At 42.7% G+C, this 27,319-nt stretch overlaps 7 protein-coding genes across 12 annotated transcripts; 1 reads left to right on the top strand and 6 right to left on the bottom strand.

Moving 5' to 3' along the window:
• Positions 1-1,556: 1,556 nt before the first annotated feature.
• On the top strand, positions 1,557-3,116 carry BCIN_16g03030 (hypothetical protein). 4 transcript variants are annotated; one of them, XM_024698041.1, is made up of 4 exons: positions 1,557-1,960; positions 2,040-2,138; positions 2,192-2,779; positions 2,850-3,116. In XM_024698041.1, exons 1-3 carry the CDS (start codon positions 1,957-1,959, stop codon positions 2,536-2,538), a joined length of 450 nt encoding a protein of 149 aa, XP_024553856.1. In that variant the 5' UTR covers positions 1,557-1,956; the 3' UTR covers positions 2,539-2,779; positions 2,850-3,116. The 4 variants fall into 4 exon arrangements, with proteins under 4 accessions (XP_024553856.1, XP_024553858.1, XP_024553857.1 ...); XM_024698038.1 differs by having other exon boundaries at positions 2,192-3,116; XM_024698040.1 differs by having other exon boundaries at positions 2,040-2,779.
• A 455-nt stretch (positions 3,117-3,571) lies between these two features.
• Positions 3,572-5,557, bottom strand: BCIN_16g03020 (hypothetical protein). Its single transcript, XM_001551825.2, has 7 exons — positions 5,159-5,557; positions 4,973-5,073; positions 4,809-4,889; positions 4,512-4,754; positions 4,342-4,424; positions 3,849-4,286; positions 3,572-3,797 (listed from the first exon to the last, which is right to left on the bottom strand). The coding sequence occupies exons 1-7, from the start codon at positions 5,265-5,267 to the stop codon at positions 3,713-3,715; spliced, it is 1,140 nt and encodes a 379-aa protein (XP_001551875.1). The 5' UTR covers positions 5,268-5,557; the 3' UTR covers positions 3,572-3,712.
• Positions 5,558-5,958: 401 nt separating this feature from the next.
• On the bottom strand, positions 5,959-13,395 carry BCIN_16g03010 (hypothetical protein). The gene is made up of 6 exons (XM_024698037.1): positions 12,331-13,395; positions 12,070-12,268; positions 11,889-12,017; positions 11,555-11,827; positions 7,142-11,508; positions 5,959-7,083 (listed from the first exon to the last, which is right to left on the bottom strand). Exons 1-6 carry the CDS (start codon positions 12,781-12,783, stop codon positions 6,397-6,399), a joined length of 6,108 nt encoding a protein of 2,035 aa, XP_024553854.1. The 5' UTR covers positions 12,784-13,395; the 3' UTR covers positions 5,959-6,396.
• An 807-nt stretch (positions 13,396-14,202) lies between these two features.
• Positions 14,203-16,294, bottom strand: BCIN_16g03000 (hypothetical protein). 2 transcript variants are annotated; one of them, XM_024698035.1, is made up of 2 exons: positions 15,213-16,294; positions 14,203-15,140 (listed from the first exon to the last, which is right to left on the bottom strand). In XM_024698035.1, the coding sequence occupies exons 1-2, from the start codon at positions 16,080-16,082 to the stop codon at positions 14,706-14,708; spliced, it is 1,305 nt and encodes a 434-aa protein (XP_024553852.1). In that variant the 5' UTR covers positions 16,083-16,294; the 3' UTR covers positions 14,203-14,705. The 2 variants fall into 2 exon arrangements, with proteins under 2 accessions (XP_024553852.1, XP_024553853.1); XM_024698036.1 differs by having other exon boundaries at positions 14,203-16,294.
• Positions 16,295-16,430: 136 nt separating this feature from the next.
• BCIN_16g02990 (hypothetical protein) lies at positions 16,431-18,358 on the bottom strand. The gene has a single exon (XM_001551821.2). It carries the CDS (start codon positions 18,047-18,049, stop codon positions 16,679-16,681), a length of 1,371 nt encoding a protein of 456 aa, XP_001551871.1. The 5' UTR covers positions 18,050-18,358; the 3' UTR covers positions 16,431-16,678.
• A 70-nt stretch (positions 18,359-18,428) lies between these two features.
• Positions 18,429-20,846, bottom strand: BCIN_16g02980 (hypothetical protein). The gene is made up of 5 exons (XM_001551820.2): positions 20,151-20,846; positions 19,907-20,039; positions 19,396-19,846; positions 19,140-19,341; positions 18,429-19,054 (listed from the first exon to the last, which is right to left on the bottom strand). Exons 1-5 carry the CDS (start codon positions 20,626-20,628, stop codon positions 18,732-18,734), a joined length of 1,587 nt encoding a protein of 528 aa, XP_001551870.1. The 5' UTR covers positions 20,629-20,846; the 3' UTR covers positions 18,429-18,731.
• A 487-nt stretch (positions 20,847-21,333) lies between these two features.
• BCIN_16g02970 (hypothetical protein) lies at positions 21,334-26,847 on the bottom strand. 2 transcript variants are annotated; one of them, XM_024698033.1, is made up of 12 exons: positions 26,251-26,847; positions 25,669-26,197; positions 25,405-25,608; positions 25,335-25,357; positions 25,007-25,286; positions 24,873-24,956; positions 24,668-24,817; positions 22,848-24,612; positions 22,303-22,755; positions 22,147-22,230; positions 21,726-22,100; positions 21,334-21,672 (listed from the first exon to the last, which is right to left on the bottom strand). In XM_024698033.1, exons 1-12 carry the CDS (start codon positions 26,458-26,460, stop codon positions 21,450-21,452), a joined length of 4,380 nt encoding a protein of 1,459 aa, XP_024553850.1. In that variant the 5' UTR covers positions 26,461-26,847; the 3' UTR covers positions 21,334-21,449. The 2 variants fall into 2 exon arrangements, with proteins under 2 accessions (XP_024553850.1, XP_024553851.1); XM_024698034.1 differs by having other exon boundaries at positions 21,726-22,230.
• Positions 26,848-27,319: the final 472 nt, after the last annotated feature.

The following is a 27,319-nucleotide window of genomic DNA, read 5'->3' as shown; positions in this document are numbered from 1 at the left end:
TGGCAAGAAAATGTGGAAGATGGCTTTTCCCTCTTTCTTCTTTCTCCACTGGAAGATGATATCCAGTTAGAATAGATTATACGTGCAAGCATCCCCGCATGCACGTATAGTACAGAATTCAATGCACAGCCAAGTCCATGGGACCAACAATTCATCGCATGAGATTCATGTTGTCTCCGGGGGGAGGTGGAGCAGGCGGCTGATCTGCTGAATGTGGTCACATCAATTTCAACGATGGAGGAAAATGCTTCAAACGCCTGGACAAGGCTGTGTTAAATCCAAGGCCTCTAAGTAGTTTGTTGACTCCACGGCAGAGGAGGGAAATCAAGATCTTGCCATCGAGTCTGGCAGTGGGAGAAAAACGAGCAGCACTTGATCAGCTCTACAACACCTCCCTAATTCGATTGCTTTCCTTGACTTGAATTGTTTTCTAAAGGTCACAGAAAAGCTGTAATATTACGGGATCAACGACCTGGGCTTATTTAGAGTCTTCTCCCCTAAATGAAGAGTGTTCATCTTATAAATAGGATCTTATTGTAATTCCTTTGCTTAGTATGTTTTTTGTACCTTCAGAAGATCTCTTTCCTAGATATTAATTAATACCATACCATACCATACCATACCCTCCAAACCATAACATACCATACCCTCCAAACCATACCAACCATACCAAGCCATACCAACCATATCAACCACAACCATACCACATCATAGTGTGGCTACGTGGGAACCCAACGCAGCTAGCAATTCGACATTGGATGCATGTCAATTGGTGTGTTGTACTTTTCCTGATGTGTACCTTTGACTCAGTTCGTTGTTTCCTTTCATTTGTTGTCCTCGGGTGGTGTATGAGATAGCCCCTACTAGCGCTGAGATTAGGTCCTTGCTGTATCTTTAGCTGCCCCTCCTTTATTTACCCTTAATCGCCCTTCGTGCATACACCAACACCAACACATAGAATATTATCGTATCAAAGTATATTCTAAAAAGATCGTTGAACTCTAAGGCAAAACCAGCCAATGATCGAGTGCACTGCCAATACCGAGAAATACCGACCTCGATACCATCAATCGATTCTTCCGCGCCCGATTTGTTTCCCCCAGTACCCGAAGTAGCCTCTACTAGCGCTGAGATCACCCCTACTGGTCATGCATGTCCCCGCCCTCGATTTCGGAATTTGTGCAGCACAGATGATGGATGGACTTGATCCGGCACTATCCGGATGAAGCTTGAACAATGTTGAGTGGTCCAGAAATCAAGATGATGATGTTGCTGACTCGAATCAATCCGCCCAAAGATAGCAAGGATTATTACTTTAAGCGGCCAATTAGCTTCCCTCTAAATGCTTCAAAATAGAAGTATTCAACAGAGATATAAGGCATCCAATGAAAAATCCATTGATATAACGAATCAAACAGCTCTGGTGTTTTCCACAATCCTAACCCATGGTTGTAAGCGAATTTTTCGAATGAATACGGTATACTCGTCGCTTCCTTTATCGGTAATAAATTATAATAGGTAAGGCGGATGTCAAATTCCACTTGTCAGACATGCTTGTTTTATGGGATTGGTCAGAAATATAGGAACTCCTATGGTGCGATGAATTCTGTGTAGGTAAGTCGTCTCTTCGTAATAATTACCTTAAACCAAATCAGTTAGTATAAAGTGAGATTCTAAAAACGATCGTTATTATGCCACCAATGCCACAATATGCCTAGATCAAGAGGTGAACTTTCATCCTTGGACAGAGGCCAGAGGATGGCGGTCCCAGCGATTCCTCTTGTATATTACTCGAGTAGTACCTCTATGTAAAGTCCTTCCCGTCACCTTTCTTTTTACTTATATTGGATACATATACAAAATAATCGAAATCATTAGCTGTCTCTGTGTGAACACAATCAAACCAGTCCACAGAGATATCGTTACCTCTTGCGCCAAGTTGCTATCATCTTCATTATGCGTCAGTAAAGAATCTTTCAGCCTGCCATATACCAGCAACGGAACTCCACGTATACTCTAAATCTAACCCGCTCATTTAGTTGCTATCGACGACATTATTGCTATATGCTTTGGCCTGACAAGCGTTCTCCTTGCAATTATTTCTCTCTATGTCATGTGCAAGCCAAAATCCGGCCCAGGTATGCGACGTATCATGAAATAATGACCCGGAATCTAATGGCTAGTCAACTAGACATACCAGAGCCTGATCTTGAATCAGGACCACGAACTGCGAGCCTACCCTCCAATCGAGCATATCCGATCTCAGTATCTTCCAATCTTCCTAATAGAGCGCCTTCATTCTCAGCATACTACAGTCTTCCTAGCCGCGCTCAAGCCTCATTGCATGATAGAACCCACAACCACCTTCGTTCAATTGGGTCTACCCCTCAATGTGCGACAAATCAATTCCAAGATTTTGCCATGTTCGTTCCGGCTTTGACATATGCTGCAGTGGAACCCTCTCCTGAACCTACGATCGAACTCTATCAAGTAACACACTCAGCAAACTTTATATCATACAATCGGAGTTGGGGTTGATATTTGAGGCAGGGTAGATCTTTTAATGGCAGCTGGATAGTTCGAATTATTGATGAGTGTATTGGTACACATGGTAGCATTGATGGAGTTATTGTTTAGGATGGAGGCGATGGATTATTGTACCATGGCATGGGATGGCGTTGATGCTTGGACTACAATGTTTCGATATATTGTTGAGATGCTTTCAGCTATTGGGAATCGGGTATTGGCGGTCAGAAGATAGAAGGCATTATACTCTAAGGTGTGTTCACCTTATCCGACGAGAATCAGAGATAGTTTTCAAAAAGAAATGCCCTTTAACACTGTCGCAGACTTTATTTTATTAGCTCATATTTATATATGTGCAGTTCTGGTCCTTTCACAGTATTTAGCGATGAAATCGTTATCGCAGGAAGGACATATAGAAATCGAGGGGTTCTAGGCCTATGACGTATTTTTACTCCACACACGAGCCACAGACCGCTAGATCCCGCACTTTTGTCAGTTAACGGTGTGGCCCACGCGTGGCTATTTGCCATAAGGCTCAGGTTCTATATCGCTAAAAAAAAATTAAAAAATTCACTAGTACTAGTCCGCTACGAGACAACATTTACACAACGTATATAATCCAAATCTAATGTAGAAATTCTCTACATCATATCTGCGATTCAAGAATTCAAATTTTGTAATAGCTCAATTCGAATTCAACAATCGCTAACCATTTGCCTATAGTATCTCAGTTCACATAACATGAGAATCATTAGTCAGAAGTGTCTAATTTGAGATGACAGACTCAATCATCGGCGGAGGGTTCATTGATAAATTGTGTCCATATTTATTAACTTACATAACACCGGCGAGGTGAAACAAGGTAATAACAAGGTAACACACATTTTACCGACTAATTATCTTGAGAATAATGTATAGCAAGCATTATGTAACGACCGCTAGTAATATAATTACATACACACGAACATGCATACGACCATACACAGGATCCACTAATGTCAGGGCATCTACTCCGGAACGTCTCATCTTATTTATGGGATAGAATTGAAGATCACATTCAGATTTATATACATAGAACTAACTGTTTCTGTGACTTAGACAATACAATCTAAGAAAAAAAGTCGTCCAAAAAAGTGACCTGGGGTTTGATTCAAATCACAACACTCGGATCACACTCCAACTAATTTCAGTGCACAGTTGCTGCTCCCGACTTCTGCAACGTCTTTGGCAACAATGGTTGGATAACATTTAACCAAACAGTTGTGTACAATCTATCATCAATCAGCATATCAATCTTTCATTCAATGGATAAATAAACTCACCCTGGACTTCCATCCGAAGCAACACTTCCCGGTTCCAAACTTCCCCACTGTTGCGAATCTGCACAACATGGCGAGTAAGTTCCCCAAAAGGGTCCAGCCGCCCAAGCTGTCCATCCTATATACTCTTCGTTTTGCGCCATGTAATCAACAATTCCTTTAATGTATGGAGCGCATTCTGTGCCGTTAGCACCACCAAATTCAGTAATCATGGCTTTGAGATTGTAGGTTTTGAGCCAAGCGGTCAGAGGGGCGAGATTTTCTGGAGCTGAAGATGCACAGACAGAGTGGCCGCCTGAGAAATCAACATCGAGATATTCGTGGATGTCCATTGCGGTATTGTTGAGAGGGTCCTGGAGAGTTTGCATCAGGGCGCTAGATGGGTCGCTGCCTTGGGTCCAAGCATGTCCTCCTGTCCAGGAGTTTCCTGGTGCCAAGATCCTGTTTTTTTTTATTAACTATGATATCGTTTTTAATGGAAAATTGGATCACTCACAGATTCTTAGCACCGGCCTTACGAATCGCAGTAATGGCAGCTTGATTATTTGCAACTACCAAGCTCGTGGCCATATCATGAGGCTAACGCTTTTGTTAGACTTGACTATTCCTTCGATGGCTTTCGGGTGGAAGAGAGGACATTTGGGGGGGGGGAGGGTATCAACTGACCTCATTCATCAATCCAAAGATAACTTTCGTATTACTCTTGAATCTCTTCGCCAACTCACCCCAAAATGCAGCAAATTGTGCCGTGGTTGCAGCATTAGGATCTGATGTGTTACCGATCACGGATCCAGAGAATGGCTGAGAAGAAGGATCATTGTAACGCATATAATTGTGAGGGTCTAGGATGGCATAGGATGACTTGGTTTTAGTGATATAGTTGATTGCATCCGCGAAGTGGCCGTAATGCTGTTTTATATGTGAGCCCGGTTAATGATGAAGGCGAAAGATGAAGAGTCTTACAGTTTCGTCGAATGTAGCACCTAAACCGGTAGCGAGAGGGCACATTCGCTCGAGTAGGAATGCTACTCGGAATAGGTTGACCTAGAAAGTTTTTAGTCAATGTTCTTCGCAGCGAGTTATCTTCTTTGTGAACCATGAAAGAGAGAGTCAAGCTATCAACCTACCTTGTTCTTATCCACGTAAACATCAATTGCAGATGTGTTAATGAATGCATAATCCTGACCAAACACACCCGGCAATCCTGTTCCCACGGTACCGGTTCCACCTATTGAACATTAGCATTAGATCGTCTAACATAATCCAATATATTTTCAGATGCTGAAGAATGAAGTAGTAGAAGGAATACATACTGTAAACTCCAAACTCTCCACCACTCTCAGCTACTCCTGCATAGTAAATGGTAGCATCCACCGAAGCCACAAAGGCACCAATCGCGGCGACAAAACTTTTCAAAAGCATGATTAATTAGGTCTTTTCTCAAAATCACACAGACTTGAGTTACAAAGCCAAAAAATTTGCAAGATGGATGCTCAGAAGAAAATGGGTACTTCAGGACAATCATCTATCTATATACCAAAAATCCACCACGAGAAACTAAGGGAAACATCTCCCACAATGCCGAAATGATCCATGACGGGTAGCATCCGAATAGATTGAAGCATTCCGAAACATCCTTATACCCTGCGAATCCTTGCTATATCACCGTGAAGAATTCCAGCTGATCAGGAACTCGCACGACAAGATTGGTCAGCGGAGAAATTCAAGATCCGAAAAGGATACGCAGGGGATAATCGGAGGCTCGGGCCGGCTATTAAGAAAGTAATTTCTGGGGACCCCACACGGGAGATGTCACTCCGCGATGGACACTTGCTGAAATCGGGCCTGGGAACCCCTGGGTAATGGGTCACTGAAGATGTCAATGGTTTTGCCAATTCTTTAAAGGTGGGTTGAGTGGGAACTTTAATATCTGATCCTCGCTACTGGTAGGAGAGAAAGTAATGCACCCCTGTTGTAGCTGGGAAGAAGATCCGATGGAAATATGCTTTATCTCAGACGTGTTTATTTGATTTAATCTGTAACATCGGCCAAGAGAGTTTCCATAATAATTGAGGAGTATCGGGAAAATCCTCGTATTTTACTCAAACGTGCTTGTCTGTAATTTGAGCGTGTTTCTTTTCATTAAAATAAGGATATAGGTGGTTTGGTGATGGACGTTGAAAGCTAAGCAATTGTGGCCCCGCCAATTGAAGCAGTGGCTCCAAAAAGCTCAAGGTGGCGTGAAACACTGCAGGAGCCAGCAGCTTGTGGAAACATATCCAGGTATATTAGACGAATCATGCAGCAAAAAGTAATAGAATGATGAGATGAACGCCAAGAAAATTGTAGTAATGTTTAATAATCCTAAAGAAAAACCATGTATTAAGGCCCCCCGAAAGAACTAGACTCAAAAAGAAACCTGTTATACACACAAGCCAAAGAAACAGCCAAAGAAACTAAATAATGAATGAAGACACCCACTCGACTCTTCTCCTTGCAATTTCCTCAGCACTATCTCTCCATCTCCACCAGCTTCGAGTCAAACACTCCTCTATTCCCTCTCCCTCTCATGGTTATGACTATGACCCGAGAACCCCCAAATTCTACTACTAACCTTTCTCAACATATTCGAATGTTGTCTACTCCCCACCTCCATCGTCATAAATTCAAAATTTACGGGTCTCTTCCAAACACCCAAATCATCATCTTTCTCGCCCTTTTCCCCCTTCTTAACACTCCACTTATCGACATCCTGAAGAACCTTCACTGCCCCTTTCCACGTATTTTCGCTCTCAAATTCTTGTTCTATCTGTCTCCAAAGGTCGACGTACACACTGACATCTTTATCCCAAGTCCCGCTTCTCCAATAAGCTCTCTTCAGCAGCTCCAGTTGAGCAATGGCAATAACGCATACTTGATCGCTGGGTAACTCATCGCCAGCATCGGAGACGGTACTGCGAAGTATGTCTTCATGAATACGCATTGCTTTTCTGAGATCTGGATGTGGAGAGGCGGTATAGAATGCAGAGAGCAGGTTCTGCATCTCGAGAGTGGTGGAATCGAGTGGACCCCATACACGACGGATGTTGTAGCACATGTCTTCGAGGAGATGGGTGGCTTGGTCTTGATGACCACTGGAGAATTGAGTTTCGACGAGGAGTCGGCCAATATGCACGATTGTGGAAGAAGACCAAGAGAGTTGCGAATGACGGGAGTTCCATAATTGAGTAAGGAGCCACTGTGTTTAATTGTTAGAATTGACACAAAATGAGGGAGAGGGGTGGAAGTATACTTACCTCAAGAGTTTCTAGGTCTTGAATTTCTCCAAGCAAGCCACACACACTATTTAACTGTTCAATTGGCAAATCCACGATCTGAAGTTTGTCGGTGCGGAATCGCTGGATAATCTGTTTCATTATTGATCCTGACAAAGCAACCGAAGAAGCGCGAAGATGAGCATCACTGATATGCTTAGCTCTGTTGCCAACCAGCACTTGCGCTAGACGTAGACCCATATCTATTTTAGGAAGAGTATCATATCCCCCATAGAACTTCTGAAAGCGATCGACGTATTCAGCAAGCTCTTGCCCCTCTGAAAATTTGCCTTTGCTCATATGGACACTTGTCGCATCCAGACCTGCTCTCAAGATAGAGATTTCAGCTTCGCCTTCATTGAGGTTCATAAGGACGATGTGCAAGAATTCGCGGAGAGTATCGCTATTCAAGTTCTTTTTGACATCCAAGTTAGTTGCAAAGTATTCTAGGATAGATTTATTGGCAATCTCGAGTCCAGCATCATCTTCGACATCCATCAAGAATTCAAGGAGCCTGGAAGCATATGAGAGAACAGTCGTAAAGAACATCTTCTGAGTGATCGAGCGTTGATACATTTGGTATAAAAAGACTTCCATGAACAAATCGGCCATGATTGATGAGTAGAGTTCCTTTCTTCCAGTGATAGTTGACTCGAAAGCAACCAGGAAAACCCAGGTATAGCTCTCCATCTTGAAATTGGGGTCAAGCTTCAGATTAGAATGAGCAAAGATTGCCTGTGAGCGCAATTGCTTTACCAATCTCACTGCTTCGGATTCCAATCTTGCATTTTTGTAAATCGTTGCAAATTTTACTGCTGAGTCTGTTAAAATCTGGGAATTCTTCTCGGTCTTGAGAACTTCGAGGATTGATACTTCAAGAGTTTGCTGGGCCTCCAAAATAGCTTCTGGCTTATCTTGTTTAGACAACGCTTTGGTTAAGTGTCCAAGCCAGAGAAGAGTATCACGATAAACGTATCCCTTCTCCGTACGAAACTTGTTGAACTCTTGCTTGTTCAAAACAATGGCTTTTGTCGACGCGGAGAGCTTGGAAATGGAGTATAGATGAGGTAGACGATTCTTTGAAGCAAGTACAGCTGCTGAAGTGACCGCAGTGATCTGTCCCTTTGGAGCTTCATGAAATTTGATATCTGCTTCCTCATACAAAGATATGGCCTCTTCGCGATGCTGCTCACTATCCTCATAAAGCTCAGCGAGTTGAAGTGTGGCTTTGATTGTGATCTCGTTATGAACACCGTACAAAGTCACACATACTCTACGGAAGTCAACAGCGAGCTGACGTAACAAGCTGTGATGTGTTTCAGATGCTTGTCTAGTAACACGGACGTATCGTTGATGCAGATCTTCGGCAAAATCTGTCTTGATATCATATTCTTTTCCATGCTTCAGTAGCATCTGCCAGAGAGAGCCACAAATCTTTTGAGCAGGCACATACTGACGTTGCTGTTCATAGATAACACATAGAGCCGAAGCCGCGCGAAGCGCATCTTTGTGGCACACTTCCAGATTTCCTTTGCCCAGGTTGACATGAATGGTGCGATAGGCACTCTCAGCTTCTGCGATGTTGTAGATTTGCATGCTTAAATCGCCCAACAAGTACAAAGTCTTGATTGTCCATGTATGTGTCTTACCATGTCTCTTTTCGATCTCATGGTGAAGATCACGGTAAACAATGATGAGTTTTGCAGTCATAGAATGCGACTCGTAGAAATCGATCAATGTCTTAGATGTAGATTCTAGGAGCTCATCCGGGGTTCCTGGAGTGGCCACAACAGCGTAGAATATCTTTCGGTAGGTAACCTCTGCTAATTCTAGCTGGCGTAGCTTTAATTGTGCGAAAGATAGTCGATTGAGGAGCTCCAAGATTTCTGCAGTGAAATTGGCTGGCAGAGGTACGTTGACATTGTTGCCTAAGAATGATGGCCAAAGCCGAAGCAAAATTGAATTTGCCACCTGGGATATCTCAGACCATCGTTGTTCTGAGTAGTAAGTAGCGCATAACGATGTAGCTTGGCTTATAGTCGTAGTATCAATAGTTTTGGTACTTTTACTGACGAGAGTTCTTTCAAATACTTCGCGAACCGTTGTGACATCCCATGTGGTTTCTTCTGTCTTTGTCTCGGTAATCTGAGTTAAGCTTTTGGAGACAGATTCAGCCTCTGTAGATCCTTGTTTGCCACTTCTGACGTAGTATTCCCATAGACTACCAAACACGAGACGAGCTGCTACTATTGACCCAATGCTTTGCAACTGTTCAGCAACAGACTTCGTATGCTTGATCAAGGTAGTAGATTGAATGTCGCCATATTCGAGATCAATGTGGATGCTTCGAAGTATACTCTCTGCTTCAGCTATTCTTTGTTCTCTTTTCAAAAACTCAACGTAGCGGAGGGCAACTTCAATTTTCTTCTCTTGGATAGAGATATCATAAGTATGTGTTAAATTTGTCAAACTTTGCCATAAACTGATCAGTATCTCCTCAGTCTTGACAGTGTTCTTCTCCTTCTCAAACTTTTCAATCATAGCCCATGAGAGTTCAAGACGCTTCAAATCAGAAGCACTCAATCTTCGGATACTGACTTCGTACTCTTGCTGTAGACTACTGGTACTTTGCTCCATCTTAGTAATCTCAGTTGAGCTCCTTGAAAATGTCTCCCATGATTTAACAGTCTGTGAAGCTGACTCTCCATGAACCATTACGTTCAATTCGTAAGTATACTTTTGCCACTCAATAACCTTGGTGGTTTCGCCGATAGTGACATAAATTTGAACTAGAGTCTCGGCAAATGTTATGGTTTCTTGGCTGACTGAATCGGTGGATCTTTGCACCTTGACAATGTACTCAAGAAGTTCAATCTTGCGTACGACAAACTCGGTCTTCTTTGTAACAGTAATTGAGGATGTGCTTTCAACGTACTTTTGGGCACATTTAAAGGCTATTGATGAGATACGAAGGGCTTCTGCAAGCTTCCATGCATCGTAGTAATATTCGACATTTGATGAAACATTGATTTGCCCTAATCGCGCAATGTTGAGTATAGTCTGGAGTACAGACTCTGAAGTCTCACCATGCACAGATCTACGTATAGAAAGAGCCAACTGCAATTTATTCAACACGTCTTGAAGTGAAAATTGATATTCCCAGCAAGCTCCTTCAATTAATGCCAGGGAGACAGAGTCGGCAAAGCAGGCTTTGAACCCAGGAGTGAGCTTTTGCTGGGGCCCCTCATTCATTGGGGATGCATTGAAGTGCATTATCCAATACCTAGAAGCGTATTGACTGAATTCGTATGTTTTAAACAATTCATTCAACTCCTCTTCTGTCATGGTAACAAGGCTTAAGTGAGCCGAGCTTCTAGCAATGGAGGCTTTTATGTAAGCTAGCGATCTCAACGCTAAGTCGTAATGGGCCTCTTTTACATGGAAGGGAAAGGCGCCCGTGTTCTTGAAATCAACAACCGACATCGATCTCTGGGTAATATTTTGCTTCACAAGATCATGAGAGAATCGGACAAAGCCATCATCCAATTTGACCAATGGTCCAACGGAGTTGACAATATCATCTTCAACACGGGTTGTTCTTGGAATATTCTGACAAGACGCGGTGTCAATCTCCAACAGTTGCTTGACTTCACTTATGAGCAAAGGGCGCTCGCTTGCCAAGAGCCAAGCAAGTATAGACTTTGTGTCTCTCGCCTTCAGGTCAATCGAGGAAATGGTGATATCGAGCAGCTGACCCAAGTCTTTTGGGAGGGTATCCAGACGTTGGATTGTGGATTCTGGTGTCTGTTCTCTTTTGAGAATATCAATTGCATTTTGGGACCATACAAATGAACCATTGGCAGCATGCGCAAGCTTTGATGTTACCAAAGAAATGCCCTTTTGGCTCAGATTCATTGTCGATGACAGTTGCGATTCAATAAAGTACTGAACATCTTGAATGGTATGTTGAATGCCAATTGAGAAGTGAGAACAGTCCCCGGGGATTGGCTTGGTGAGTGGTCGAGAGAAGATAATGCATTTTGTGTTCTGGTGTTTGGAAACAACAGTGCGCAATCTCTCAAGTAAGACCAATCCGTTACTCTCGCCGCCATAGACTTGATCAAATCCATCAATGACAATAGTCTGGTCCCGGCCGGTTCGAAGACTCTGGCCTAAAGCGGCCCACAATGAGTCCTCAACTTTGGTGCTTGGATTCCCTTGTATATGCAATTTATATGCATGAAGTAATTCCTTGTACAAAGCTTTATCACCAGCACTGAGCTGGAGCATTTTTAGCAAGAGTCCCTTGACGATGCTAAGAGTTGACAACTCCGTTTTCAATGTTCCATCTGAAAGGTGTTAGATTTTATCACAAAAAGGAAATCAAATACAAACCAATGGTATAGCGAATCACTTCTGTCGCTCGGCGACCTTTAAAATCTTGGAGTCTTTCAACAGCCCATTCGGAAAGAACAGACTTTCCTGAACCAGCGGATCCAGTTACTATGAAAATATTCTTTCCGCTCCGTACAAACTCTCTCAAAGGTCTATCAAACCACTCGCATGTAAAATCGGCTCTGGCCCCATGAGCACGGCGATTAGTCGCAAGGACTCTCGTGACTCGATCATGCGGGGTTAGAAAATTTCTCACAGCTTCCACTGAATCATCTATCAGATAATAGTTAGTAATTGAGAAACAAATTCAAGCTTTCTGATATTCCTGACTTACCTCCAGGCTCGGCTAGACGCTCAAGTCTTGTTGACCAGATTTTATCCACAAAAAGATCACTGTGCAAGAAGAAGTCGTCAATGCTTTTGCCAAACAATTCGTCGAAGGTACGAATGTTAAAATTCAAATCTACTCTATCGATCAGCTCTATCATAGCTTTGCATATTTCAAGAGAGCCTACCGTGTTGTCTTCTCGTGTAATATATTGTAACGCCAGTCAAGAGTTTCAATAGATCTGCGTAACAAGCCACCAAAACAGTTTGTAACTCTTCAATTGTGTGTAGAAGTTTATGATGACGGACAAGGAAGCCAAGTGTGATACTGCAATTGTAGAGTACGCCAAATATTTTCTCGAGGCCAGAAACAAATTTCGGGCCCATCTGTAAGATTAAGTAAAAAGTTAATGCTTTGCAATTTGAGTTTGGAATTTTTTGAGACAAACCTCCAATAGTGTTTTGCAGCTTGCATAAATGATGCTTGTTGCCTGTTCACTTTGTGTGGTGAACGCGGAGATCTCCTCACTGTACGTAGATACTTGACCTGTAAAGAATTCTGCCCATTTTAATATCTTGTCCCAACGACTGCCAGGATGTGGCATCTGCGACAATCTTATGGTAGCAACAAAGTCAAAAAAACTTTCTACAGATTTGCAGCTCTGGAGAAATTTATCAGAGCTTTGTCCGAGCTCAGACCGGTACATTTTGATGGTCTTTTGAGCTGTGTCTTGGAGTAAAGGTGTAGGGAAGGAATCGCTTCCGTTCATGCTGCGTTGGTCGAAGCTTGGTGATGGCATGAAGTCACTAAAGCCATTAAGCTTTGAAAAGTGATTTCCATTGGATGATTGGCGAATTTTAGGGGGTGAAAGCGCCCCATTGTGTATTGCTGATGGAGCCATGCTGGATGGTTGCGTTGTCCAGAAAGTAGACCAATTTGAAGCTTCTTGCCGTTGATTTAAGTTCTAACCAAATGTTTGTGCTGAGGTTGAAGAAAGTCTTAAACTGTCGTAAACTGAAGTTTGTAGATCAATAAAAATCTTAAAAATCCAACGTCCTCATGCGAAGTAAGGTGGCGCCTCTAATCGAACAAGTCTTACACGTGTGAAAAACTATGGTGTTTGCATTCCACGTTATAAAGAAAGAGTAATGGCGTTGAGACAGTAGTCAAAAGAGAGAATTGAAATTGGAGCGATGAGGCCACAAAGACAGTACTATATGTAGGAGATGGCATCAACTTATCCGACTATACTGCGCCTATCACCCTCGGAAACCCCGAATGTCGATGAAATTTGCGAGACAACATTATTTTGCAACCCGGCATTTCAAAAAGCAAATCATTCTCGAAATCGCGAGCTGTATGGAAAGTAGGGATCATGACTCCAGAAGAAAGTGTGACATTTCGTTATTCGGCGAGCTCGAGTCATTCTTAGCAATAGAGCTCCATGCCGAGAGATTCGAATGGTACAGGGAAGACCTCACGGTAGTAATTTAATGTCCTCGACGACAAAATCTGGCATGGCGGGTAAAATAAACAGCACTTGGAATAGAGTTGCAAGGCTGAGCAAGAGAGCCAGCCCATCGTATGACCAGAGGTTATGGTAACTTAGTCAGATCAAATAGAATGATCAAGTAGATCATTGAAAACATGCAACGCAAGGTAGCAGCGTGGGTATCGGGTAAATTAGCACATTGTCGCGATCAGCCTTCAGCCAGCCACCCATCTGCAAGGCTAATCTGTTGCGTTACAATGAAGAATTTCAGGAACTCGAAACTTTGACATTGGCACCTCGTATATTGTATCAATGAGAAGTCATCTTCACGTACTCCTAGTTTAAGCATGTGCTGCAATATGGAGCTTTCCGAATGCGCAATGAAATTGATACAAACTGGATAATCCCTCGTACCAAAGTTTCTTTCTCAAATGACTTCATGTGAGTTGTAGAAATTTCTACTTAAAACCCGAGTCATTTGGGTGTAAAGGGTTGAAGTAAAGAACCAAAGCAAGAAAATTGGAGCTACCCCCGAAAGCCACTAAGCCAGAAGTAGTCTAGAGCTTTGACTAGATCTGCCAGATACATTAAAAGCGTGACCAATCGCAACTGATGCCGGTAGCTGACTAAATTAATACGGACCAATCTAGCAGGGAAACATGAATTAAAGAGTTGTGAGAATTTCAGATGGATATCTCCTCTCGGGAACTAAAGTGTGATGGCAATGGCCTTAACCACTCTCAGCATGTAATCGTCCTTTTGAGGGTTCAACAAGAGCCAGCTTTCCAAATATGGAAGTGGCTGTTGACGCCAATCATACCGGTACCCTGCTGCAGATTAAATCCTTGGTGGACCCCTTGCTTTCCAGACCAACTACTGAAGCATACATGACACCTCCGCTATCACAGATGATACCCTGCAGTTAACAAGGGAGTATATTCAGCTTTGATTCTGTCCAACTCTGTTGCACATCTGAAAAGATGACACGGTAAGTCTAGAGACGAGGATTCAGGGAGTCAGGAATAAACAATAATTATGTATACAGGATTGAGAAACCTATGGTACCATTCATATCGACGGAGTGTATGCATATCCCAGTATCGGTGATTGGATTAGCTTTTTTTGTTCCATGTCAGCTCTCTCCTTCTTCACTTCATTGGCTAAAGGTTGTCTGTTGGCCATGTGCCGAAAGGCCTACCTGTGTTTATTCTTCAGCCAGGTAGCACCCCCTTGGCTTTATGAGCTATTTAAATCTTTCATAAAAGCAAACAAATTGGCCATGCATTAGCGCGATGAAAGTCAACATCACAAATCTCACCATTACACTTCTCCTATCCTAGATTCATATTCTTGCCCGCCCCGATAGGCAATTTACACCTCATCATGACCCCCGGCTTAACCCTCCTATCAACCCCTTCATTCCAATTCGGCTGATACGGCAACTGATTGACGTTCCAATAGATGTAACCATCGAACCCAACATTCGCGCTATCAGGCCAGATAATCCGCGGATCTCTTACAAATGGCACTGCTTGCGATATTGTGCTGTTCCAGATGTAGATTGCGTTTGAGGAGGGCATGAGCATGTATATATTGCCTAGAGAATCGGATGCGAAGCCATTGGCATTGCCACCACGCTGGCCGAGGTTGTGGACGTTGTCCATTGCGAGTTTGGATGCGATAGGGGAGGTGGACGGATTACTAAGGAGGTAGGAAGTGGGAACACTGTAGAGCGTGTTAGATGTCAGAGGGGAATAGTAGAGGACCTGTAGTTCGTAAGTAATTATTCCCGTCATGATGATACAGTAAAGCAGAAAATAAACAGAGAATATTCATACATCACCCCACAACCCCAACTCCAACCCGTCCAATCCCTCCTGCTGAAACCCCACTCCCGTCCCTGTTTCTCTCAGGTAGAACGGCAATCCATTATAACTCGGTACATCCTCTTGCACCCTCAAAACACTCCTATGTTGATTCAACATCCTCCAACTCTCTCCAGTCCACAAATCCAATATTATAAACCCATTTCTTCCCTCATTACTAGAATCAACTAAATACGCAACCCCACCCCCCGACTCCGTGATGTTGTTGCGTTGATCAAATCTCACATCGTTAAGATAAGAGTCCGGGTAATGAACATTGGATGGAAACGTGTATGTGCGGGTTACAGAGTTATTAGATAGATTAATTGCGACTAGTTTCGGACCTCCAGAAACAGCATATGGCATACTGGGAGCTTGACTTTCGTTGATTGTCGGACGCCCAGTATCTAGAACCCATAGCGTGTCATCGGGCGTTATAAAAAGTGCTTGAACTGAAATAAAATAGTCCTGAAGCGAAGATCCAAATTGTATGCCATGTGACTCGCTGTAGAGACCTCCTGGAGGAGTATTTAACTGCAGGGAAGGATATGCAGCTTCCACAGTTTGATTAACTACTTCTCCGAGTGTGTAGGCGTAAGTGCCACGTGTGTAGCATGTGAAGACTCGGCCAGTTTTGGAGATCGCCAATCCAATGGGCCATTGATCGTAGAAGTAATGGTATTCTTCTACTGACGGTCCATAGCTACCTGTGTCGTATCGCAGGGTATGAGATCCTGCATAACCAAATGTTCCATTCAGTGTAGTGTCTCCGGAATTAGAAATGCTTTGTGCAGTTCCACACTGCAGGAGGCTTGCGGCTGTGAGAATTGTGGAAAGCTTCATTTTACTCTAGTAATCATAGGATATTAAACATAGACAATGAATCACAAGTTTTCTCATCAAATCTTTCACTCGATTTGGTTGAAAATACCTGCAAGGAACCTTTTGTACCAATATAAACAATGGCTCTTCCAATCGAGGAATGACATCGTAAAGTCATCAGTGCGATGAGCAAACACTGCTCGTCCATCTATGAAGCAAGTATTTAAGCTTTCATTGAGAAGATCTTTTAAGATAATGACGTGTAGAGGCAGGAGCTAGAGGGAGGAGCTAGAGGGCTTGTCCGCTAGTGTGTAATTCCACACACAGGAGCAGCAATTTAGTACAATTGTGGGGTAAAATCGAACTGCATCGAACATATAATATTTCTTGAACAATAGAATGGAACCTGCGTTCGGAAAATGCGATGATGTTGATGATGGAAACCTGAAGTACGTAGAAGATACGTAACTTGTAGAAATAAATGTGATAATGTATTAAATTCTGTCTCAACCTACAACAGTAGCTAGCCCAGCAAGCTCTGTATATATACCCCATTGCTTATCCAAGCAATATATTCCAAAACATCCTGTACTCCAACGCAAATCATTCAAATAAAATTAAGCCCACATACACTTTGCCGAGTCCAAATAACTCTCTCTAACACCATAGAGACTACTCAGATCATCAGCATAAGTTTCGTCGTGCAACTTTTGCTTCAACAGTGCGGACTCATGTCTCTTCAACATTACATTCCATGAGAACATTGAATGGCCCACACCGGCGAAATATTCTCCCCGTAAGACTACAAGGTAATCAATTAAAGCTCTCTGATCCCATCTCAAATGAGATAGCTCTTCTCGCTCGTGATTCTTCAGGAGATCCTCTTTGTGGGTGACATCAATGCCATGAGTTTTAGCCTCCACTGCCAATTTGTGAGTAGAATCAATATCACCAGAGGCAGCGTATATGAGTGGCGTTTTCATCGACTTAGCCAGTGAAATGTATGCTTCGGCTTGACCGTGGTAGTGCATAAATGGAGCAGCAGCAACATGTCGCTTCTCAGCCCCCTCCGGCTCAGTCTTCAAATGTACGCCTAAGAATGAAGGGGTAACAATTGCGGAGCTGACATTAAGTGGTACATCGTACCAGTTTGAAATTTCGCGTAGAGTCGAGGTTGCGAGGCGACGAACATCTGGTCGGAATTTCATTATTTGTCCAAACTCATGAGCGAAGACATGACCATCGGCATGAGTTGGGTATTGGAGATTTGATTGTTCCAGGTCCACAACTATTGGTATCGATTGTGGTGTTGGTGACATCCATTTCTCGATCCAATCATGTAACTTTTCCTGCCATTCCTCTGGATGTTCCAATCCACTTGTTGGTCGATTGATAAATAAGCTCTCGGGCAGAAGTCCGCGTCTTCTCTCATTAACAGTTTGTTCCATATGGTCGATAACATTCAATTCGGGACATGACATCTTCAAAGATTTTTTGAAATGATCCGCATCAAACATGTAATCCAGGCCCTTCCAGCCAAGCCCATGCCGTTTGCCCATGTGAGATTTCTCCCCTTCCTCACTTGGCATCATGTTTAATTCCTGAATATCCTCCCTCAGCTTGATATTTGGCATAACCAAGCTACCACCTGCACCAATAGCGTATCGCACGCAATTAAGTATAGAGTTTCGCACATGTCCAACTCCTCCTTGATTGCTATCGCATGTAAATATGACGCTCGAGTTCCACGTTTGTGTCGCACAAACTGCTCTCATAACCTCGGAATTGACGTGCGGGAAATCGAATACATCCTTTTGGTCTAAGGTGGAAGCAGGTATGTTTGTTTGCGGGCCGCCCGAGTTGGCATTCCAGATGATATGTGTAGGTATAACTTGAGGACGGTCAAACGCAAACCAAAGCCAGGCCAATCCTAGAGCGAAGCCTGCTAAGATGGCATATTTGCGATTGACACCATTTGGAAGCTGCATTTTGCTTGCAATTTGTAAGGCGATATTCGATAATGAAAATGAAGGGAAACCATCTCGAGGGTCGACATTTTGAATGAGTCTGAAGTTGTGCTTTGATCTTGGTGGCTCAGGGAGAGACTGTGCGAGGTGTGTTTTAAGAAAGATGTTTGGACTTCGTGATGACCAATCACAAGGGGGCCCGCTTTGACTTGAAACCTCAATGAAGACGACGAGACCGCCTTGAGGACATTACTTTTCTTTTTTGTTAATTCTTCTCGAGTTTCGAATTGTTCAAGCACTGTGCGAATGTTCCGTGGTCAAATAAAAATCAGGATGGTGAGTGGAGCTTCTGTAGCTGAAGTTGGATTCAAATCTCGGCGAGGGGTTAATTCGTCTCGTCTCCAGTAAAATTAGCCCTCGCTGGGGAATCAGTTGACTTGTTTCAATCGCTCATGCTTTTGGCTTGAGCCGAGATCTATCGAACTCTCGAACGCATTTATTGTATGCAAGAGATTACATATGCATTGTCCAACTATCAAACCTCCATGTATACATGTGCTTCTTGGTATTACAAAAATATCACTCCCAAATCCTAATTCAATCCAACGCTTTCTAGGCCTTTAATATACGAATGATGCCTCTATTACGTACCATAAAGATCATATCACGAATTCCCCCATACTCCACGAAAGGGATTCCTGCATCAACGCTCCTCATCGATTACCTGATTCACATCGTCGTGAGTGATGCTCTCATCCTTCTTTACACTGACCGACAAAGTTAGAAGTCCAGCGGCGGCATATGCAACTGCAGCAACCAGAAATCCTCCTCCGCTCCATAATCCACCCTTTTTCAAACCTGAGCTGAAAGCTCCTGCTACCAACGGACTACTAACCATGCCGCCAATCGTCTCCATGACGGCAAGAACACCGTACAATCGACTGACTTGTGTTGGGTCCACCAAGTCAGTAAGAAGAGATCGAATAGCTGGGTGTAGACCCATTCCAAGAGAAAATATGATCGTTGCTACTCTCGTTAGTCATGATATTCGGCAGTATGATCATTGAGGTTTCGAGGGTAGTCTAGAAGTACTGAAGTAGTGACGACTTACAAATGACGAATAGACCTCGAGCGGGGGATACTGCAAGCCCGAGGGATCCCAATGCCATAAGCAAAGCAGAGCCTCGACTAACCGTCAGATCCTTCACAGCAGCTTGCAAATGGAATCTCGACAGGATACCGTAAATTGCAGGGAGAACGAATACCAATTGAACAAAGTTTGTGATGGAAGCTAGAGGAATGAGAAAACTTGCCTATTTTATCAAGTCAGTATGTATATGAGAATAGAAGGAGCAGGCAGCGCATACATCAGCAAGTGACCAGCCAAGTCTTTTCGAGGCAAGCTGAAGAAGAAACTGATTCATCATTCCATGCAAGGACTGGACCAAGAATGTAGCAGAAAGTGCAAGTAGTTTTGGATTCGTGAATACAAAACGAGATTCCTCAAACTTTTCAAGAAGCATCGACCAGTTCTTTCGCGAAAATGTCAAGGCTCCTTCGTCCTCGGTGGAGCTACCTTCATATTCAATTACCTCTTCTTGTGCTTGATCAGTATCTGGTGAAGAAATACGCAAGTGTTCCCTGAGGTGCAACGTCTCCGGAAGAAGAAGTACAAGTAGGGCTCCTAACAATACGAATAAAACAGCTGCCATCATAGGAGCCCGTAGGCTTGAGACTTTTATAAGCCACCAAGCCAATGGTACACCAGCTAAAGTGGCTATCAGAGAAGCTGACACAATTTGAAAGAAAACTGTAGCTCTGCATGCCTTTAATTAGCATAAATTTTGTGAGATTAAGATGTCACTGGATCACACGCACCTTTGTTCTTCGGCTACTACATCGGCGATAATAGTATAGTACATGGTTTTTGTGACTGCGGAGCCGCCTCCAATCAAGGCCAAAAGATTTGCCGACCAAATCCATCTAACATCAAAGAATGTGTCAAAATAGCCTATGCCATCATGGATTGCAGTTAGTATCGTAGGACCTAACCAGCCTATCACTTCCACCACCACAGCTTGATCCCATCTCCATCTTAATTCTAGCAAATTCAGAAACTCACAGATAACCTGAACCCAAATCAACCCCAGAGATAGACCTATCAAACTCATAAACAACACTGTCTTCCTGCCAATTTTATCCGCCAATATTCCAAACGGTACCGACAAAATCAGTCCTGGAATACAAGCAAGAGTTCCATCCCACCCTCTCAACATCGCCAATTTCCCTTGGATAACATCATTCTTGCAATGACTTTCTGGAATTGAAAGTCGGGGCGCATCACTGAATCCAGAAAGGGGAGCAGACGAATAATAATCTCGACATATTATGTCTTCAAGAGTCCGAGCCAGCGGTGCTTGGAGCATAAAATCGCCTATTTCAACAAGTAACACAGAGAGAATGCAAATGACAGAAACGCGAATAGCTATAGTTTGACGCGTAAGTAACGCATCGTGATCGGTAGTAGAATTAATAGATTGAGTAGGCGATTTGGGTAATAAAGGGGTCGTCTCTTCAGAATGAGTCGGTTCGGGAGACATATCGATCGGAAAAAGTATGGGGGGATAAATGCCCCAAACTTAAGCCACGATGACACAGAAACGGGCCACACAAGATATATATGTACTCTCGATTCTGGTGTCTGGATATCGGAGTTCGGTGTAGATAAACAACAATTACCGGTTCTTACCTTACTCCGAGTTGTGGATACGTGTTGATAAGCACTTATAATCCTACTCTATATTCCGACATGCTTGTCTGGGATTCCATAGGACTGGACTGGGTTCGATAAGCTATGGCCGCAATTCTTAGATTCGCAAACAGAGCGGCGGAGTAGCAATTTACGACCTATCAAAGAGTAAACAGACCCCGGGCGAGATAAGCCTCATTTGCGGTCCGGTTAGGAACCGCGTTATTATTCGGATCTATCAGGCCGGCGACGCATGGAGTCTTTTTGAGACAAATAGTAACAACATTCAACGTTTTGGTGCAGAGTGCTAGTATTAAGTGTATATCGCATAATCTAAGTAATGGCTTTTTTAACCCCTAAATAATTTTTCTATAAATTTTCCATGGTTTTTAAAAGAAAAAGAAAAAAGAAAATTGACTTGGGGTTCTATCTACTTATATGAACCTTCTATATCCTAAGCTCCGAGGATACAAGAAGATCCAGTCACGTGACTGTATATGGTGTTCCGAGTCTCATTGCTAGACGGCTAACCACATATCCTTGTAACTTATATACATGATCCAATTCCTACCGAGGGTTTTCCTATAATCAGGTCCCTTAGTCACGTGTCCATTTAAACTGCCCATGCAGGATTGAACCGCCCGTTCGTGACAATATCCTCCTGGAACACACTCAATAATTGAGCTGCTGGTCCTCATACAACTTCTTGAACAAAGAAGGTCGTGCAAGCAGATTTGCCGGACTATCGCACTCCATAAGCTCTCCATTATCGAACAACGCAATCCGGTCGAAGTCTACGATGGTATTTAGACGATGCGCAACGGCTATGATTGTGCAACCCCCAAATACATCTCTAATGATGCCTTGCATCAAAGCATCGGTCTCTTGGTCCACACTTCACATCGTTAGTGCCAGTTTCAAGAGCAAATCACTGATACATGTACTTACTTGCTTGTAGCTTCGTCCATGATCAGAATTTTGGCAGGGCGAACTATCGCACGAGCGAGGCAGAAAAGTTGTTTTTGACCGTGACTTAGAACCTCGGCGTCCATTTCACAATCTAGATTGTTAGTGCTCGGTATGATAGACTTCAACGATACCATTTCCAACGCTTTTATCAGAGAAGCATCTTCTGATACCCCATGCGGGTCAAGATTATCTCTCAGTGTACCTTTCAAGAAAAAGGGCTCTTGTGGTATAGCGTTAAGACATGAGCGAATTTGTTCTCGGGGAAGTCGCGTGATATCGATATTGTCAATAAAGATGCCGCCTTGTGAAAGGTCGAGCATTCGAAATAAAGTGAGAATCAAGGAGCTTTTGCCACTATTCTTTTGTGAGACTAGCATGGATTCGGATTTCATTTACACACCTGCCACTTTTTCCACAGATTCCGATTTTTTCCCCTGGTTTGATCAATAGATCTACGTGTTTCAACACGGGATTGCGATTTTCACTACTAGCTATAAATTAGTTTGATATGACTTTCATCATTTGCTGCTATTACAAAGGAAGAAGCTTAACTGACTTGTACGTGGCCCAGGCATCTTTGAACTCAACAACACCATGCTGTGGCCAAATCTCACTTGGACCTATCATGTCTTGAGACGAGGCCTCAGTCTCTGACTTGGTGGTTTCGCTGAATGTTTTGATCCTCGAGACACTACCTATCGAGGTTTCCAGTGTGGTCCAGAGTATAACAATACTCTTTAGAATATTATTGAAGGACATGAGATTTACGAGAGCAAGGCCAATATAACTGTGTTGAGATCGGGTGGCAGTAGCGACACCAACCAAAATGATTACTATGGCTGTAGTCACCAGGTTTAAAACGACTGCCAACCATTGCTGAACCATGAAAAGAAGGTATATCGGCCGTTGAGATGTATCAAGAAGTTTTGAATTGAGCTCTTGGTTTGTTGCGGCCCAGTTAAAAGCTCTTATTGTCCGGAGCCCACGTAAGGTTTCGAGGAAATGTGTGCTATAATTTGATACATTAGTGTTTGGGTGTTTCTTGGAGTACTGAGTGGGAAATCAACGCATAATATGAGACGCTGATTGGGAAGGACTTACTATAATGGCGACTTTGCTTCTAATTCCAGAATACGAAGTTGGCGAGAAGTTCTAAGGTAAAACTTCTGGATGAAGTAAAGAATCCCAATCAAAAAGGGATAAGAGATAGCTAGGTATGGTGATGCAATAGCAATAATTATTGCCTGTCCTAACATCATGAATATCAAGGCAGCTATGTTCATTAGCGCATTGGGAAGTTCTGTATCAATCAGCAAAATGTCTTGTGAGAATCTGTTGGCAATAGATCCAGAATCAGTAGTGTGAAAGAAATTTAAAGGCGCAAACATTGCTGTCTTAAGAAGCCTTAGGTGTAAGTTCTTGCCTGACTTCTTGGCCATTCTGTTTAGTCCATGTTGCGCGAGGAGGGTGATTGAGAGTAGACCAAGCAACTGGAAGATACTATATACCGTCAGATACATTGTATTTTTCTTGTTTGCTTCAGACCACCAGCTTAGCCAGACAAGTGGAAAGCTGTAGAAAAAGCCAAATGACGCCGCCAGAAATAGGTAGGGGATCATATTGAAGAGCCCAATAGACGTAAAATAATACCAATACACTGAAAGATCGGTATTGTTATTCCCTTCTGCGGCAATATCTGGGACAGTGATCGCCTGCTCGTTCGATTCAGTGGTGGCACTTGGAGCGCTAGCAGCTTCTGCACTCCCTTCCGAAATGTTCTCTATAACCTTCAAGTTGGATGCTACTAAACGCTGAGTATAACCTTGAGTACTAAGAAGCAAATTAGGACAACCTTGCTCGATAACAGTTCCAGTAGTTCCAAGAGCAACAACATGGTCAGCAAATTGTATGAGATCGACATCGTTTGTAAATAGTATGACAGTGACTTGCCCCTGACGTAGCAGGCCTCTAGCTCCGAAGATGTTGTTAAAGACGCGTTGTTTGGTGGTTGCGTCAAGGCCATTGAAAACATCGTCAAAGAGTGCGATACTATTTCTTGAATAAACTGCCCTTGCAATTGATACTCTTTGTTTCTGGCCACCACTCAATCCCAAACCATTCGCACCGGCCAATGTTTGGTCTCCGAATGGCAAGCTCTTGAGATCCTGGCGCAGTGAAACAGCCTCAATAACAGTATTGTACCACAAATCATCAAACACCGATGATCCAACTATATTTTCTCGTACCGTCGCATTAGTCAAGAACGGAGTTTGGTCACAGAGTGCTATTTGAGAAGATGAGAGTTGCATTATGCCTTCGGAAAATGGAATCTCTCCCAAGATCGCATTGCACAGAGTTGACTTTCCAGATGCCACTGGTCCAATCACCATAGTAAGCTGTGATTTTGGGAATTCAAGGTCTATATGGTGAAGGGTGTGGCGATTCTCTATCCAGCCAAACGCACCTCCTTGGATTTTGATGCCGATTTTGTTGACTAGTGGCATGATAGGAAGATTCAAAAAATCAGATGATTTTATTTCTCGAGAATGTTTCAGATCTTTTAGTTTAATATCGTCGGTGCTTGCCAAAGAAGCCTCACTTCTTGCTATGACATTGAAGTCGAATTCTTCGCGCTTGTCTACCAAAGACTGGCTGTCCAAAAAATTAGATATACGACCGAAGGAACCAACAGCAGCTGCAAGTTGTGGGATGACTTGAAAGAGCTGTGTCAATGGCTGTGTCTCAAGCAAAAGTGTTGAGATAGATGTATAAACTACCGACGAGGCGAACGCTTCGCCATTATGATTCGCTATATTTATAAATATAGCAAAAGTGACGACTGGAGATATCATTTCAGGTAGAAAGGCTGTAGTTTCTGTTAGTTATCTTTAAAAAAATGAATCGTAGATAGCCATAATCACCGAAGAAAGCTGTAACAACTTCTATTTGTCGAAACGCTTTCGCTGATTGGAGTTCCGTGAGTCTTAGGGCGTGAATTGTTTCGAAAAGCTTTTGCGTCAATCCCAACATCTTGACTCCTTTTATTGCCGAAAAAGTGGCCGCTGTTGTAGCTGATTGTATGTAAGCTGCTATTTTGTATCTTATCAAGATAAAAGATTGACTAACCCACTCGTTTTTGTATAACAGCCATCCACTCGCGCTGTTGAACATTTGCTTTGGAACTAAGCCAGATTGAAGCAGTACCACAAGCTATATCAAACCGTCAGTGAGGCTAGTGTTAAAGCTGAAGACAAGCATACCTGCAGCAATGACCAAAGGAGCAAAGCAGGCGAAGCCGACCTGTGTGTATAAGAGCCAAGTTGCTAATCCAACTTCTATAATGTTGGCCCATACTTCATGCATCTGCCTTAATGCGTATATAATACGTTCGGTGTCCGCACTCATTAAAGTCACCGCTGCAGCATTGTCAAAGTCTCCAATGCCCATCTGAGTTGTTTTTTGATATATTGCCGGCACCAAGACGCCTCTTACCATGATCAATGACCGGTATGTCAGACGATAATAGACGGCAGTAGAGAGCTACGGACTAGTAAGCGTCAAACTCATTCGAGTGCGATAAGATCCTACCGTTATTCCTAGATAAACAATACCTTGACGAAGCTGTCAGCTTATTTCATAAAAGAGAAGAAACTATTACCGTATGCTCCAACAAGACCATAACCTTGGTTTGTAGTCTTCTCGGTGACAGCTTGTTGTAGGTAAGTAGTAAATCGATGTATTAAAAGTGGCTGGCAAAAGTTGAAGCCAATAAGACAGACTCGCGGGATCATTGTAACAAGTATTGGTCCAAGGAGGGCTTTGAACGTTGCATAAAGAGCGCGATAGCTACCGGTCTTAGCACCTGCTGCGAAAATTAGATTACAAACACACTGATGTGAGAACGAAAGGTGATTTAACATACCTTTTTCCCAGGCAGTTTGGAACTTAGGAAATAAATCTCTAGTTGAAAGGTCCTCATTCAATGGATAAAGATCTTCGAGTGCTAAAATATTCTTTCGTCCTTGGATCAGAAGGTCGTTTAACCACCAAAATACAGCTCTGTTGAAAATGCCGCTCTTTTCTTCCGGGCCATGATTTCTGTCATCATGATACAAAAACTGATGTTTTTCCCCTGCTTCTAGTAAGAAAATACATAACTTCAGAGCCAACGATGCAGTGAAAACTCCCGCGATAGCTGTATCATTATCAATCAACCAAATAGTCCTGATTTGAACAGCATCAAAAGCCAGTGTACATAGCAAATACACATTCAATATACTCGATGGGCGAATTGATTTAATGTGCTCCTGATATGACAACACACAGAGAAATACTACCACTATGTTGTATAGCACTAGTGAAGGAATGCTAGTACGTGTATCTTTGGTGTTGCGAATACAATACAGAACAAGAAGAACAATCTGAAGTAGGCCATATAAAATAATGAAAAGCTACAAATTGTAAGTGTTTGTTGAATTTTCGCAATGCAGATAATTATTCTCACCAACTTAAAAAATTGAGCACTAGTATCTGACACTCTCCTAGGCTGTATCCATAGGGAGTAGATCTTTCGTGATGAAATTAATATAAAGATTATAGAAGGCAGTATGGAAAAGAAGCTCTGTTCAAATAGAAGTGTAAAATCAAAGTCTTCCCGGCATCCGTGAACAATAGGACCAAAAGCATCATCTTTGCAAACGCTTGATTGATTCATGATTATCTTTTCCGTTGCGCTGTGTCTATTCTGAAAGATGATGATAATTAGGGTACCTGATTTAAGAACCTATTGATTGATCGAGTAATGTGATAAGAATTTAACATGTACGTACCATGGAAGTGACCGGATATGTACGGGAATAATAGTTACAGGATGGCCAATCAAGGAGTCAAAGGTTATCGATTAACAAGAGGTCGTGGGTCAATACGCAAGAGAGCTGCCTATCTAGGTAAAGTAGCTTTGTATTCCAGACCAGGGTCCGAGTCTTGAAATCTTGCGGCATAAGATTGTATGATAAGCTTCCGATTGCCGTAGAATGGCAGAGGGATGCTATACTGAATACATACTGGATAGGTTTATCACGATTACCTACCAGAGCATATCGATAGACGTCAAATTATTAGAATAAAAAGCTAGAGGAAAAATGATTCTTGAGAGATCTCTTTGTTTGTTTTACGATCAATTGTCGCTTAATTTAAGCTAGTCTAAAAATAAGCGTGATGAGATTTCACCTAAACACGTGACAGTCATCGTAACCTAAGCTTTCCTAACATCTTACATGAACGTCGGTACAGACATATATACACACTATTCAATAACATTGATATGTAGACTTTCTAATAGGATCCTTAGTAGTGATGGCTTACTCTGGACTCTTATTGTACGGCGATTCATTCCTGTTCTTGTTTTAGTTTGTCAGTCGGTAGGAATTTATCATTTTTAGGTATCACTGCTTTCTCTAATTGAAACTGCGATGTATGTAATATTCTTAGATCTGCTGTGTTTTGCTAAAAATCGTATAGCAATTCTGATGGTATTTGATATCCGCAAGTATACAGACTCTTAGAATGCACAA

Source organism: Botrytis cinerea, chromosome 16 (assembly GCF_000143535.2).
Source record: "Botrytis cinerea B05.10 chromosome 16, complete sequence".
Classification (NCBI taxonomy): domain Eukaryota; kingdom Fungi; phylum Ascomycota; class Leotiomycetes; order Helotiales; family Sclerotiniaceae; genus Botrytis; species Botrytis cinerea.
The sequence above is the reverse complement of the archived record's forward strand: the minus strand, read 5'-3'. Positions and strand labels throughout refer to the sequence as shown.